The 16,332-nt window shown below is 46.9% G+C and overlaps 1 protein-coding gene across 1 annotated transcript in view; it reads right to left on the reverse strand.

Annotated features, from left to right (window-relative positions):
• Positions 1–16,332, reverse strand: part of PRMT3 (protein arginine methyltransferase 3) — a 919,521-nt gene that overhangs the window by 662,090 nt on the left and 241,099 nt on the right. Inside the window, exon 9 of the mRNA XM_078684663.1 lies at positions 7,002–7,123. Within this exon, the coding sequence (XP_078540789.1) occupies positions 7,002–7,123 (122 nt within the window). The remainder of the gene's footprint in view (positions 1–7,001; positions 7,124–16,332) is intronic.

Below are 16,332 nucleotides of genomic sequence, written 5' to 3' on the forward strand. Positions count from 1 at the left end.
AAGGTCAGTGAAGTTGCTCCTTTCCTGGCGCAGCGGGAGCCATTAAGATGGAGGGTTGGACAGTTGGGAGGCGGAAATGACGCGCTAGGAAGGGGGTGGGAAGCAGGGGTCGAGCAGCGGCAGGAGCACGGCGCAAAGTGAGAGAAAAAAGTGAACAACAGAAAAAAGGGTGAAGAGAGAAAAAAGAGGGCAAAGAGGCAGAAAGTAAAAGGGCAGAAGGCAGACCAGCAGCAGAGCAAAGATGCTCCCTACGAGACCACCAGGGATGAGGCGCAGGTAGGAGCCTGCGAGTGAAAGAGGACCTCAAACCACCAATCAGGGAGGGTCAGTGAGCCGTAAGGGGCAGCAGCTCCCAGGCGGAACTGCGCAGGAAATGAAGCAAACCACTGACAAGGTCCAGGCAAGAGCAAAGCTGTGTTTCCTGCCCAGAAGAGTGCCAGGAGGGGAATAGCAATATCCAGGGAGAATGGTCCCCCAAGAGACTGCTACGATCTGGACCTGAAGGATGAGTCCCAGAGGTCAATTTATGGCTTATGAAGGGGGGCGCTACAAATAAAACGACTGCAACCCCGTCGGAACTGGCTAACACCAGGGGCTTATTTTTAACAAGCATTAAAAATGCAATAGGTCTCGCCTTTCATTTAGTTAAAACCATTTGCTTTGCTATACAATTAGCAAAGCAAATTGCTTTAACTTAATCAAAGACGAGACCTATTGCATTGTCAATGCTTGTTTAGTTTGCCTCTGTCCATCGATACATGAATTACACAATAAAATTAGTGCAGTGTCCTCCGTTTCCTGTGTGCTCCATGGGCAAACCGGAGGGCAGGCCATCTACACTCTCCTGGATACTGTGTGGCATGATTATGCCCTATGTGGTAGTGGCACTCACTAGTAACGGTCTGTGTTTAACAGTACTTGACTTTTTAGTTTATGGTGCTCAGGGAGGGGGTAATCATCCAGAACCTCGCAATACAGATCCGTAAAAATCCTTGACAAAATGCTAAAAAGCCCTAGCACACATATACAGCCTCTTTATACACATTAATGGTGCAAAACAAATTATAGCAAACAATAAGTACAAATTTTATGTTGTAGGTTTAATGTTAATTTCAGTTGCTCCAGCCAACACGTGTTTCGTCGCTAAGGGGAAATGACCCGCAACTCCTCAGGGTTGTATCAGTTCAGTTCAATTAACTTTATTCGATTTAAAAGAATCATAAAAGTTTACAAGAACTTCATACGTTCATTTTAAAATACAAGATATTTTAAAATTCACCAAAATTAGCACCAAGATAGATAAAAAACAATAAAACTATTCATAATTCATATTGTTTCCTGATTAAAAGAGCAATTCTAATAAAACTGAGCACAGAGCTACAAATAGTGGCAGTTGATAAGTACCTCAAATATTCAAAACCTTCTTTGTAGGTACAGGGGCAAATATCCTGTAAAATTGGTTTAATGAAGGGGGCTCTTGGGTCTTTGTAAAGTGAACAAAAAAGCATAAAGTGCATTGTGCTCAGTTGGGCTGCATTATTACATGGGCAAGGGGGAAGTCTCTCACACCATTCCCCTGTTTCATAAAAGCCACAAGGAAGTGCAGTGCATTTAAACGAAATCTCGTCATTAACAAACGCCAATGAACCTGAGTGGTAAAAGACAAGTAGAATTGTTGTTGTTTCAAAGCTACATATTCCACTGTATTACTATTCTGTCTAGACATACTTAAAACAATATGATATGCATGCTTAATGACCATCTTCATATTAGATTGGATAGACTCCGGGTTTTCATAATAATTATCTAGGCCTATCTTATAAAATATTTACTTGACATAGCGTAGCCATGGAACCGCCATTGCATTGTCAAGGTTCATGCAGTCCCTTAAAATACCTCTTGAAAATAACAGATCTTCTGAAGTCTAAATTTCCCCCATAAAAGCAATGGGGAAATATGGATTCTGTCACTCACATATTCTAAACCCACCTCGGAATGGCAGAATAATGTTGGAGAACTGCTGGGGATAGATAAGGAGTAGTTTCTGTCCTGTAACTCCAGTTCTGTAGTTCTGTTATAGTCATAATCTAGTGAATAGTCCCGCCCATGTGCGTGGACCCCGGAGCAATCAAAAATAATCTCTTACAGTGTCGAAAAATGCAGAACTGCACAGACACTTAAGAGAGAATTTAAAGACAGATAATGCAGCCTATAAAAGCTACACTGTCCAGTACTTCAACTAGAAATTCCACCACAAAATCCACAAAACAGCAAAGTCTGTACAGATTTCCCTTGCTTTAACAGCAAACACCCTCTGGAATGATAGAGAGGAGAACCTGGACAGACAAGCCCCATAGGCTGCCATTATGTGGCTCAGAATAGGATACTGTGCCTTTAAGAGAACCTTCCAGAACTTCACAGTATCCCAGAATGCACTGCAGGTCCCAGTTACTTTCAGTTCTTTTTTCCGGCTCCTGCAAGCATTGAGCTCTCCCTTTTCAAGGGTTTATTGGTGTTTTTTCACTGTTAATTTCGATTTGAGTGCTTCTAAAGTACTTTAGTGCTGTTCTTCTTGGTTTTTGCTCATTTTTGATGTCAAATATACCTGCATTATTTGACAAATGCCCGGAGTGCTCCAGGAAGAAGGCAAAATCAGACTCCCATGAGGTGTGTATCCTCTGCCTTCCCTCTTCCCACATCCCTGAGGAGTGTGAGATTTGTCAAGGCTTCTCTGGCAGGACCCTGAAGGAAAGACAGATGATCAGGCTTCAGGGCCTCGAGGAAAGAAGGCTGAAGGCGCAAGGTGGGTCTGGAGGGGCTTATTCTGCCCATGCTGAGGCCTCTGGGGGGCTCCCCAGGGGCAGGAAGACCAGTAAACGTTCCCATTCTCCGCCTGGGTCGGTGGCACGGACCACGACGTCGAGAGGGATGACTACGGTCTGTTCCCCAGGGCTCTGGGTCGAAGAAACGTCGACGGTCGGCGTCGAGGGAGTTACACAGGCCGCCGTCGAAGTCTCCTTTGACGATTTCGTCGTCGTCATCGTCGGCGTCGATGTCGAGTGATCGACGTCGACGGGATCGGCGTCGGCGCTCGCCGGCGAAGCGACACCGCCGTTCGCCGTCGGCGAAGAGGAAGCTGTAAAACCCAAGAAATCACAGGGAGCATCCTCTCAGGTCCCCACCGAAGCACAGCTGACATTAAACCTACAACCTGCCACAGCTTGGGCCTGGATTTGAATGCTGACGGCACTGATCTGCTAATGGAAGACCTGAGCCTTTAAAGACGCTGACAATTTCATGATGTCTCTCTGCAGGCTCTGCAGAACTGCATTCTACTTGGTAGTAAGTAGTATTTTGCTATGGGACCGGTGGCAGAGGGACGCAAAGCACCTATATGAGAGGCTCTGCGAATATAAGCTCCGTTCTCTATAGCTTAATGCTCGCCCACCTAGCCTCCTCTGGGGAGGGTTAGCTCATGCAGCAACTCCACAGCTCCCAGGGATGATTCTCTGGTGTTTCAAATATGGGAGAGGGAGGGTTTTCTCAATCTAATTGAGGGCTGGAGTGGGAAGGGGAGGGGGGTTGGTTTGTTAAGTTCTTTGAAGTTTGTTTACAAAATTTCCAAATTGTTGGCTTTCTGACTTGCACATCTCTTTTCTTACCATGCACGACTGTGAGAACATAGCTCACAACACCACCGGCACATGGCGATACCTCACTGCTACGGCTTGCCATTATCTCACAGGACAGGGATGCACGGTTTAGCTACAGTTAAGCTTATAACATGGAATGTCAAAGGCGTAAATGACGGCAGAAAGGTCTGCCTGGTACAAGCCTACCTCAATAGGCATAAAATAGATATCTGCCTACTCCAAGAGACCCACCTCCCTGGCTGGGCTCTCCCTCCACTACTCACTAGGGGATGGGGCACCTCCTACTCAGCCACATATTCTAATTACACAAGTGGCATCTGCATTCTTATCCGTAAGGGCCTGGCCTGGACTACGAAACACTGCATCATCGATGGCGACGGGCGGTATCTAATTCTGACAGGCACACTCTACAATCACCCAGTAACCCTTTCTACAGTCTACGGCCCCAGCGGGGTCGACCAAGAGTTTTCTCACCAAAGTCAGGCACTTAATTGCAGACACTATATCACAGACAACAATATGGTGTGGCGACTTGAATGTTCCACTAATAAATGCCCTGGACAGGGAGGGTAGCTCCAGGCGACCACACCCACAAACCGCCCTAACTCTGACCACAGTCATCGCTGACAACCACCGCTTGGACATATGGCGAGACGCGCACCCCAACACACGCTCGGGCACATGCTTTTCCCTGCAAAACAGAGCATGGTTGAGAATAGACTACTGGTTGGTGACCAGAAACATGCTCCTCTGGCAACCCACAGTCACCCACCTGCCCCACACCACTCTCTCTGATCACACACCAGTGCAACTGACTATCCAGTTCCCAAGCACACTTCTGAATGCATTCACATGGGGAATGTCCCCTGGAGCCCTCAGGGACTCTGTCTTCAGGGAAGAAATACGTGCAGCAATTCAAGATTATTTTGAGTACAACACTGGATCGGTTGGCTTCCCCGCCATACTCTGGGACGCCTTTAAGGCTGTGATCCGATCGGTTGGCTCCCCCGCCATACTCTGAGACGCCTTTAAGGCGGTGATCCGAGGCCAATGCCTAGCCAAACAGCATGGCGTTCTGAAGTCCATCCGCAGTACGATCACGGAGCTTAAAACTGATATCTCTACACTCGAAGCCCGATTTCACAGCTCTGGCGAACCGGACACCCTGGCCAGCATACACAAAAAGATATCAGATTACCAAGAGGAGGCAATGCGGGTAAATCCTGTTCTTAGGCAAAGAGACCCAGGCGCGTAGGTTGGGGAAGGGAGACCGCCTGGGCAAAACTTTAGCCCTACAGCTCCAACAGCCAAAAAAATAATAATTTAGGAGCCTGCCGGTGTCCTAGAAGGGGCAGTGGAACCACCAAGCCTTTTAACTCATGCCGTCTTCCATTCATTGCTTATGACCTCTTATATTAATTACATCCCTCATGACATGTTCAGTCACATCATTGTTAAAACCACTGCAACATCTGAAATTACATCATTAATAACAACATTGTGCATGGCGGGGGTGAGAGTTATAGTTACTTTAGAGAATGAGTTACAGCTACATGAGATAGCTATAACTATAACGCCCCTTTACCCTTTGTTTTATATATATATATATATATATATATATATATATATATATATATATATATATACACATACATACACAAACACACACATATATAAGTATGTAACATTGTATTACCATCGGTAAAGCCAACCGCTGCCGCGTATGGCCTTTAGACGTGCACGGTGTGGTGGGGGTTGGCTGCAGGGCCTGGCCACAAAGGCCAACTCACCACAGGCAACCACTTGTCACAGGCGGCCAACTCCATGCTAAGGGGGGTATGCAGCTTCCCTGCCTGAGCCTTAATAGGCCCCAGGTACCGCATCCTCAGGAGTTGAGTACAATATAAAAGGAAAGGGGGAGCGGCCCTCCTCACCGAGATTTATTAGGCCCTCCGGACCCCATCGCCCGCGGCAAAATATAATATGCACTTTATTTCTCATATGAATAAGGCATACCTACGGCTTTTGTTGTTTATTCTCTCATTGTCAACTATGTAGGACAATAGCTGACAACACATGATGATTGTAATAATTTTTGCACTTGCACTTTATTGGTTTGCACTTCCCTCTTTTTTACGAGCTAATCAATATGACATTAATACTGATTTTTAACATGTATTTTGGATCTTTACTCTTTGTATTACTTGTGAGTCACCACCACCTACCACATGGTTCTAATTATACATTGTTTTTTCTGTGGATATGTTATTTGCTGATTTTCTGATATCAGAGACTCCTCTGTATGGATCCATAACTGTGTGTTAATGTCTATAGCAGGAGCATTGGTTTTTAAAAAAATACTTAGGTTTTTGTTTTTTCATCTCTATGTCTGCCTAGTATGTCTTTTAGCTCTACTATGCTAGGGGAGTGACCAAATCAATTTCACCTGAACACTATTTATTGTCGTTATGGGGTCCGGCGTGTCATGTGTTCAAGACCGCTGCAACGTGGTCGAAATGCGTAATGCTGGGCACTTGCCATGATATTTAGATTTGATGCCATATACTAGGGAATAAAGCACATCACTGTTTGAACTGCACAAGCTGAAACGCGTCTACCAAAGCGTTTCATGGACCTTTCATCCACGCGCAGAAATAATAATAAAGCTGCTTGTTTTGATCTGTGCAGCAACCGGTTCTGGCTTGGCTTATAAAATCAGGATTGCATGCCAGAGTCTTAACCAAGTTAGGCCATTCACATGTAGATCTTCATAAATAGGTGGCTAAGCTCTGTGCCGCTCCTCTATTGCTACTGCCATTACGCCTGAAAGATCCATATGCCAGGGGCAAAGACTGGTGCATCAAGGCAATGGCTACCATGTATGCAAGTGACAGAGGGAGGTAAAGCACAGTTGTTGATCAAAATATCTGCAACCAGATCTTCATGAACTTGGTCATAGCTCTTCATGAACCTGCTCCTACCTCAAGAGTCTTGCCAATGAACATAAGTAAGAACCCAGGCCAAGGCGTGGTTCCTGTTCTTAACCCTTGCTGACCAAAGAACGCATAGGATTAAGAAAGGCCTGTGCGAGTGATCTATACAAATCAGTAAAAACAACTTTAAGCTTCATAAATAGTTCTAGGATCTACTACTTCCTTTTCAACTACAAAACTAGTTGAATACCTGCGATGGATTGTAGATTCCGAATAAGCACATCATCTTCTATGTGCATTCTGAAAAACACTAATTGGATTACAGTTCCCTGCATGAAATACCCAAATTATTGCATATTCAAAATAACATTTGTGTGCACTTGATGACAGTTCCATAGAAGTTGGGTAAACGTACCTGATGATGTCCATTGCTTGGTAAATGATTTCTGATTGGTCGACTCCAATCACCATCTTTGCTCCTGCTTTGGCAGCAAACATTGAAAGTATCCCAGTACCACAGCCAACATCTAAGACAACCTAATAAGAATACAAATGGACCAATTCATTCCTCATCACCATCAAATGTCACTTTCTCTAAAAGGATGAAATAACTTATATTCTGCATTGCCCTAAAAGACCCAATTATAATTTTCTGTACCACCTTCTCCACAGTGCCTATAGAACAATTTACATACAATTGTTATTACCTGATCAAAATAAGTGCTCATGTAATCAACCTCATAAAGTATAAGGATTGAGAAAACTTTAAACTACAAACAGGTAATCACTCGCAGATATTAGAAAAAGCATTTAGCATGTCTAAGCTGTGTCATTAAGAAGCAAAATGTAGACTCCTACTGGATCTCACAGCATTAATTAGTATTGCTTATTTAGGTGTGCTGTGTAGCTTTTTAATCCATGTGCAATCACATGGTGGGCGAAAAAGCAATAATTATATGGTCAAATTCACCAAAAGTACTTGTGCAAGCACATAATTTGCAAACATGCAATGTAAATTTGAAGCTCTCTGGAAAATATCTGAGGGGGCAGAAGAACAGCCCTTAACGTATCTTAAGCAAAAAAAGAGAAATTAGATTTGCATGACGTAAAACATGCATTTCCCATTATTTAACCAAATTCCGTACAAATTTAGCTTTTTCTAAGCTTGCTTTATCACCTGCATTAAGGTCCATTAACAAGGGACTTTCCTAGTTTGAAGCAAGGAACTGAATTGATAGTGGGGATAAGAGACTTGAAGTGCAGAAAGACTGTGCATGCACCCGGAACTGTTGCAGAAGGTACTTACTTGTGTAAAAGATATATCTGTAAGAGATATTAGTTAGTGATAGATTTCTTACCTTAGAATATCTCCAGGCGTCGGTAGGTGTCGTGGTACGGCTCTGCGTACATCGCTGGCGTCGCAGTCGCCGAGATGACGTAGTTGGAGCTACTTAGACGCGCCCACGCACGCTGACGACAGTTCTGTACACGACTTTCCACGCCAGGAACGCAGAGCCATGCAAGATATTGACCACTGGTGCATTGAAACTAGCGCCCTGAAAGGAATGACCTTAACCTTAGAAATCAGTTCGCAGAACGGGGAGGATGGGTAGGGCGGTAAGGAATCTATCACTAACTAATGTCTCTTACAGATATATCGTTACACAAGTAAGTAACTTGTGCATCTGAAAGAGACACGTTAGTGATAGATTCCTTACCTCCGAATAGATACCCCAGTAATACCAACCCCGGTGGTGGGTCTGCGAACAAAGATCACACCAGAAAGTCATGGAGAACAGAACGGCCAAAGAAGCCGTCTCTCCAAACTTGACTGTCAAGGCAATAATGCTTAGTAAAAGTGTGCAGCGAGGCTCACATGGCTGCCTGACAGATGTCTTGCAGGGGGACACCACGTCCCAAAGCAGTGGTAGCTGCTGTCGCCCTGGTAGAATGGGCGAGCAACCCCACTGGAGGTTCCTTTTTAGCCAAAGAATAACAGGCTTTGATATACAAGACAACCCAGCAGGAGATAGTCCTCTTGTGTACAGCCCGGCCTTTCTTGGCGCCCACGTAGCCAACTAAGATCTGGTCATCTACCCGGACTGTTGTGGGCGATTTAAGTAAAATGAAAGCGCACGTTTTGGGTCCAGAAGGTGGAGCTTCTCTCTTCCTCTCTGGAAGGGTGCGGTGGCAGAAAGAAAGTGGGCAAGGTGGTACTCTGCCCAATGTGAAAAGGAGTGACAACTTTTGGCAAGAAGGAAGGACGTGTGCAAAGCACAACCTTGTCCGGATGGACTGACAGAAAAGGAGGCTTACAAGAAAGAGCCTAGAGCTCACTCACGCACCTAGCGGAGGTGATGGTAACCAGGAAAGCAGTCTTCAAAATCAACAAACTAAGAGGACCGTTGTGGAGCGGCTCAAAAGGAGAGCACATCAAAAAAGTAAGTACCAGATACAAGTCACAAATGGAATAGGATGGTAAAGGTGAGTAATGCCTTTGAGAAATCTATTAACAACAGGGGACCTGAAAAGAGAGGGTTGATTAGGACGCCTGAGAAAGGCCGAGACTGCAGAAAGGTAGCCCTTGGTAGTGCCCAGAGCAGAGCCCTGCTGGGCAAAAAAAAGTAGAAAGAGGAGGACCTCTGAAAGAGGGGCAGAAAGGAGATCCACAACCTTAGTTGTGCACCATGCCACAAATGTATTCCACCTGCAGGCGTATACTGTTTTAGTGGAGGGACGCCGTTCCAGCACCGTGTCCGGTACAGGGCTGAACCCGGGGATGACGTCGACGGTGGTACCGGAAGACGTTGGAGGTGGTGCCTGAGGTGGGGTCGATACCGGTGGAGGTGTGATCAGGTCAACTGGTGTCGCCCTGGATCCGAGCCTGGATCCAGTGAGGTACTGCGACGCCGGGGCCGGAGCCAACGGCGGCGCCGGGGTTGGAACCACCGGCGTCAGAAGGGCAGGACCTCCAGTCGGGCCTGCAGGGCCCGAAGGCAGGCCGGCGGGGCTAGACGGCCCAAAGAGTCGGGCCATGGCAACAAGAAACTCTTGCAACTTTGCCGGTGTCGCCGACGGACCCAGAAAAGGTGGGTAGGCCGGCGGCAACATCACAGGCTCCGCCGCGACGGGAAGTCTAATATTGACAGTGCTTCTTCGACTTCTTCTTCGAATGCTTCGACTTACCTGACCCCGAGTGCGAAGACTTATATCCAGAGGAACAATGGTGACGGCTCCGCAACCGGTCCCTCGACCTCCCACAGGACCGGGACCTTGAGCGGTGCAGAGCCGACTGGCGGACTTACGGCAACTTTCGGGACCGCTCCCGCAAAGTTTTTGGCACCATGGCCCGGAAGTCGGGGCACGACTTGGAGTAGTGGGCGCGCCTCAGGCAGTACAAACACACACGTGTGGGTCGGTCACCGACATCATATGGTGATAGTCCCCACAGTTCTTGAAGCCGGGCATCCCTACGACACCGGGAGTCGATCGACTCGAAGAAATGAATTGAAAGGCCTTGAAAAAGCTAGGTCAAAAATTGACTGGGGGTACTTGCTCTTCCCGGATCTGCGCTTGCTGGCACAGAAAAAGAAAGAACGGTCGTCAGCGCACGTGGGTGCGTCTAAGTAGCTCCAGCAACGTCATCACGGTGCCAACGACGCACACAGAGTCGCACGAAGACGCCTACCGATGCTCAGGGGTACTGCTGACGAAAAAACTTTCCGTATCCAGTCTGATGCTTAGGGGTAATTCTAAGGTAAAGAATCTATCACTACGTATTTCTTTCAGATTTGCTCAATACATTTTGCTTTTCTCTTGTAGCTCATGCAAACAGAAATATATCAGTGGGGACAGTCCTACATGTTAATGTTCATGGGTCTCCTTCATCTAGGGAAAGCAGATGTGACTGATTTTGCAATAGTTGTGAGTGTATCCAGGAGGAAAACCGGAGAGAGTGAAGGCGGGTAACACCCAGAGCTTAAACCAGAGAGAGTGCAAGCGGGTAGCACCCAGGAGGTAAACCAGAGAGAGTGCAGGTGGGTAACACACAGGAGGTAAACCGGAGAGTGCAGGCGGGTGTTAGACTGGGCATCTTTTGGCGTGTTTCCCCTGAGTTTTTGTTTTCTGAATATTCGGCTTTGACTCTGTTTTTTCTGGCTTAGTGTCTCTTCACACTTTTCTCACTGCTGATCAGTGGTAAAGTGCAAGTGCTCCTGTAGTAAACTGTGTTATGGATTGGTGTTTCCATGATTGCCATATTTGATTTACCTGTCAGTCCCTAGCAAAGTGCACTGAGCGTGCCAGGGCCTGTAAATCAAATGCTGTTAGTGGGCTGCACCCATGCAAATGAACTGTAAATGTAACTCTAGCATTCCATTGCAGACGCGAAGTGCATTCTGGTACTGCCAGGTCGACTTGGCAAGTGCACCCACTTACCAGGCCCTAACCATCACTTTTCTTACATGTCAGTCACCCCTAAGGTAGGCCCAAGGTACCTCTGTGGGCAGAGTGCAGTGTATGTGAAAGGTAGGACATGCACTGGTGTGTGTGCCATGTCCTGATAGTGATTTACTGCCAATTTCGTTTTTCACTATTGCAAGGCTACATGTTCCCCATAGGAAGGGCAGAATGGGAAGTTTGTTTATAACATCTTATAAACCTAACTGGCCCTGGGAACTAGGTAGGAAAATAAAGTTTAGTATGCCTGAACTCAGAATCTAAAGATGCATCTTTTAGTCAAGGTGACTTTTATATTCTGGGTTTGAAAATACCACTTTTAGAAAGTTGGTATTTTCTTGCTCAGTCAGCCAGCAGGTCTCTGCTGGGTTTGTGGATTGACTGACTGGGTTTTGCATGACTGGGGCTGGGGAGCAGCAGTGGCCCTGGATAGTCTAGGTGGGTCAGGAAAGGGCTGAATAGACCTGGGCTGCATTTAGAGTAGGGGGAGGAGATTTCCTTGCACCTGAATGGGCCTGGTCTGCCTCTGACAATGCAGTCTCCACCTCCTGCCAGGGGGCCACACCAGAGAAGGCAGAACTGGTTCTGGCTGGGTACAGACACTCTCTGCCTGAGAGGACAAATGATTTGGGGCTATAAAAGTAGAGCCCAAACCCCTGAACTTCAAAACTCTTTTGGACCAAGGAGACTGCCAAGAAGAAGAGCTGGAGAAGCTGTGAGGAGGAACTGCCACTTTGCTAGGTGCTTTGCGGTGTTGGCCTGCAGTGGCTGCTTTTATCTTGGACAGTGAAAGGACTGGACTGAACTTTCTGGAATCTACTTTTGTGAGTTTCTCCAAGGGGTTGAGGTAGAGCTTGTCCCCTGTTCAAGAAGTTTCAGGAACAGCAAATACTTCAAACTCTTCTGCCCTCAGCACTGGGAACTGTGTGTTTTGTGCTGCAACAGAAGAAAGAGCAACCTGACGCCGTCTATGACGCTGCTGCCAACTCTGTGTCCTGAAGGCACCGCAGAGGGCAACGCCGCACCGTGACCCTGGTCTTACCGGCGACACCTGCTGATGCCGCCACTGAGCCTCTGCTCACACTGTGACCTATGGGCACCGCACTCCGCATTGCCTTCCTACATGACGCCGCCTTGGTAGCCTGACGACGACACTCGACGCTGAAATCAACGCTGCTGCTTGCACAATGGTTCAAGGGCACCGCTCGTAAAGTTACATGACGCACCGCAGTCTTGGCCTACCGATGCTGCTGCCATCGACTCCAGTTCGTCAGCCGACGACAGCTCTTCAGCAATGACGATGTCGCTGCTTGCACTGTGACCAGCCAGCACCGTGACGAGCACTGCACCACTTCGCACCGCGACCTCAGTCATCTGATGCCGCCACCGAGTCGCTGCTCGAACCCTGACCTGAGGGCACTGCACCGTTGCACTTCACACCGCAGCCTGCCGATGTCAGCCCTCCTGACTTCAAATGCGAGGATTTTGAACTGCAACGCATGTGCCTTCAAGGACCCGATGACTCCTGCACCGATCTCCGGAACCGACGCCTGCGGATGCCATGTTTTCGGAAGCTCAACGAGAGGTCGCCAACGCCCTGCATTTCTAAAGGCACTGTTTTGCGGGTCTACCCAACACCGTAGCTGGCCCGCGACGCCACGGTCAGCCAGAACTGTTTGGATTTGTTTGTTCACGATGCAGTGATAGCCCTTGAGGGAGCTATCGACATCAAGGAACTGTTTTTCAAGGTTAATTTGATAACTGTAGTTTTCTAAGCACTGTATTGTGGATTTTTTTTGTTTTTGGTCGTCTTAAGTATATAAAAATATTGGACATTTTTTTCTAAACTGGTGTAGTGTCCTTTTGTAGTGCTGACACTGTATTACTGTTGGTTATGTGCAAATGCTTTACACACTGCTTCAAAGATAAGCCCGACTGCTCGCGCCAAGCTACCAAGGGGGTGAGCAGGGGTTATTTTAGGAGTGTAACTCCCTTATCCTGACTAGGGAGACGGGTCCCTATTTGGACAAAGGTACCTACCTCTGCCAACTAGGGACCCCCATGTCTAACAGCGGGTAACACTCAGGACGTAAACCGGAGAGAGTGCAGGCGGGTAACACCCACGAGGTGACACAGAGAGAGTGCAGCAGGTAACACCCAGGAAGTAAACCATACCGAGTGCAGGTGGGTAACACTCAGGAAGTAAACCAGACAGAGTGCAGGCAGGTAACACCCAGGAGGTAAAGCTGAGAGAGTGCAGGCAGTTAACACCCAGGAGGTAAACCAGAGAGAGTGCAGGCGGGTAACACCCAGGAGGTAAACCAGAGAGAGTGCAGACAGGTAACACCCAGGAGGTAAACCAGAGAGACTGCAGGCGGGTAACACCCAGGAGGTAAACAAGACAAAGTGCAGGTGGGTAATTTCAGCACCAATGAAGCCCAAATGCATATGGGGCACATTTCATTCAGTCGAAGATATTAACTCAGTCATGGGACAACATAACACATAATATAATTTCAACATCTTGGTGGCACCCCACCCCCTCCACTCCTTGAATTGATGGCCAGCATAACATATAAAACTGGATTTTCAAATTTCCTGAAACCTTTTTCTAATTATGCCTTTTCTGATCAGCCTCTAATGTGCAGCAGCGTATCTCTACCAAACGTTAACCAAAATCTAAATTCCCCTCAGTCTACTGAGTTGGTACAAAAAGCATGCATCTTTGTCATTGTTTTGTGGTGCCCCCACAGGCAATAAACCAAGCTTAGTTCAACCAGGCAATTTCAGAAGCAACCGCAGTCACAATGCTCATATCTCCTTTTCTTTTGTTGCAGGTATGAACCTCAAAGCCGTAAGGAATCATATTGTAACGTATATTTTCAATGTCTTTGCATTATAAGGATTCTATCATTGGATGACAGCCCTCACTCGCCCTGACTGAGTGGCTGAGACATCGCAAAAAACATTTTTTTCTTCAAATTTCTATAATGTTTTTGAAAACAAGACTTTATCTTTCATCCTCCCTCGGGCAGGAGCATTTCCCCACCAAAGGTCTGTTCCCCCGGGTCTCATGAGTGTCAGGGTGCCCGGCACGTGCATCCTTCCATTGGTTCCAGGTGCATATAGTTGGTAAACTGGGTGCAGTGCAACGAGGCAATTTCAGAAGCTATTGAATATAAAATGTCCGTTTAAAAAACTTGTCCTATGGTAGCATGTACTTCGCCATAAAGAAACCTACCACAACTACATATTTTCATCATCAGCCTGCCCAAAAGATTCTAACACTGCATATATGAGGTTACTCGCCCTGACAGGCTGGCCGGGAGACTGCAATGCATTTACAGACCCAGTATTTTTTTTTCAGAAATGTTTCTGAATGTATAGCGCATGTTTCTGGCCGTGTTCATACAGAAAAAAGGCAAGGTGGGCGGTGGTTGAACATTTCTACGCCCTTCATCTCTGATGGTTGGGATACGTACAATGTCTAGTTGTTCAAAAGGGTCCTTCTCTCTCTGCAAATAACCAAAGCCTTCCTTCAGCATAGTCTTGTATTCTATGACAGATATAATCTTCTTCTACCTCACTCACAAGCCCTTTATCAAATGTGTCTTCAGCTTTGTCATCCACACGTCGAAGTGAAGAACACTTAATAAGAGTGCCTGCACTGAAAAAGACTGGTCCACTTGTGATTGAGTGGGGACAGAAAGCCTCTATTGGCTTCTAATTTGAAATCATATGGGCTTTGCTATACCCTGCCTATGTATTAATGTTTCTCCTATGTTACCTGGTTCCCAGCGGCTCAGCCAGCGTGAGCCGCTGGGAATGGTGTGATGCAGATGATTGGCATGTTTGGATGTACAGGAATTTATATAGCGCAAATCACCAAGCGGTTTCTAAGCGCTTGCTTAGGGAACCCGTCCTGGTATTCCCCTGTGAGATACCCCAGCAGGGTATCCACAAGGTGAAAGCCAGGCATCCCACCGCGAGGGGCCGTTGTGGAGATTAAGCAAGCTATTGCCCAGAGTCGCAGAGTGTGAACCCGTGAATCGAGTAGGCACCGGAGCGAGAATTGTCGAGTCCATGGACATTTTAGGACTCAAGACCCCGCCGAGCCGGGAATTGAACCCTGGTCCCAGGCTGACCTCTGCTTCCAGGTCTGCCTCCTCTAACCAGTGAGCCACGCTTCTCCACATGCCTGTGTGGTGAGGTGTGATAGTTGAAGATGGGCTGAGCAGCAGGCAGGCTTCTCCTGGTGGGGCTGCTTTACATGGATGCTAAAAGGAAGAGCACTTGTAATATCCTGCCTATGTATTAATGTTTCTCCTATGTTACCTGGTTCCCAGCGGCTCAGCCAGTGTGAGTGTTCTGAGTGGAGTGTTGGTGTGATGCAGATGATTGGCATGTTTGGATGCCGGTGTGATAGTTAAAGATGGGTTAAGCAGCAGGCAGGCTTCTCCTGGTGGGACTGCTTTACATGGATGCTAAAAGGAAGAGCACTTGTTATATCCTGCCTATGTATTAATGTTTCTCGTCACAACAGGCTTCTACTTTGAAATCATATGGGCCTATGGGGAGTGATTTTCGTGGTCGTGTACATCTGCGCCATCTGATGCAAGACATTTATAATCTATGGATTTTGAAGATGATGTCTGTAACCAGAAACCAGTGAAGTATTCGGTGTACAGCAGGGATGCGGTTTGTTATCTTATGTCTTGTTACAAGGATTTGTAAAGCGCGACTAATCACCCGAGGGGTACCCAGGCGTTACCCTGTCCTGTCCTTTAGCAGTCTGTCTAAAAGGTTACTGGGAAATGCTGCATACCAGCCATCATGCCATAGCTTGGTTGTTTAGAGAGAGAAGAGGCAATATGAGTTTGAGCTTATGAGTTTAAGCTAAGACATGTAAAAACAGCTTTTGGTTACTGGATGTACTTTGCTACCTCTGTCAACCTGCTATGGATTCGTCCACTCTCTCTCACCTAGTGCCTTGTTCTATCGTCATCCAAGCTGCTCCACAGCCAACACTCTTATCCCTCAATGCGTCTTGGCCTCTTGGTGTCTTCATCTCTTGGTGTCTTGGCCTCATCAATCATGTATCTGGCATCTAACTCTCCTTTCCCACACTTCTTGATCCTCAGTCCATCTCCCTCCTCTCATCTGCTGTGAACCCATGTTCCATGACTCATCCAATGTGTGTCTTACTTCCCTTTCTTGATTCCTTTGCATTGTTCAATGGTATGCCTACTTCTCAACTCCCTCCCATGGTGTGCCTTGATACTCCTCTT

The sequence above is a fragment of the Lissotriton helveticus genome, chromosome 3_2, assembly GCF_964261635.1.
Source record: "Lissotriton helveticus chromosome 3_2, aLisHel1.1, whole genome shotgun sequence".
Lineage (NCBI taxonomy): Eukaryota > Metazoa > Chordata > Amphibia > Caudata > Salamandridae > Lissotriton > Lissotriton helveticus.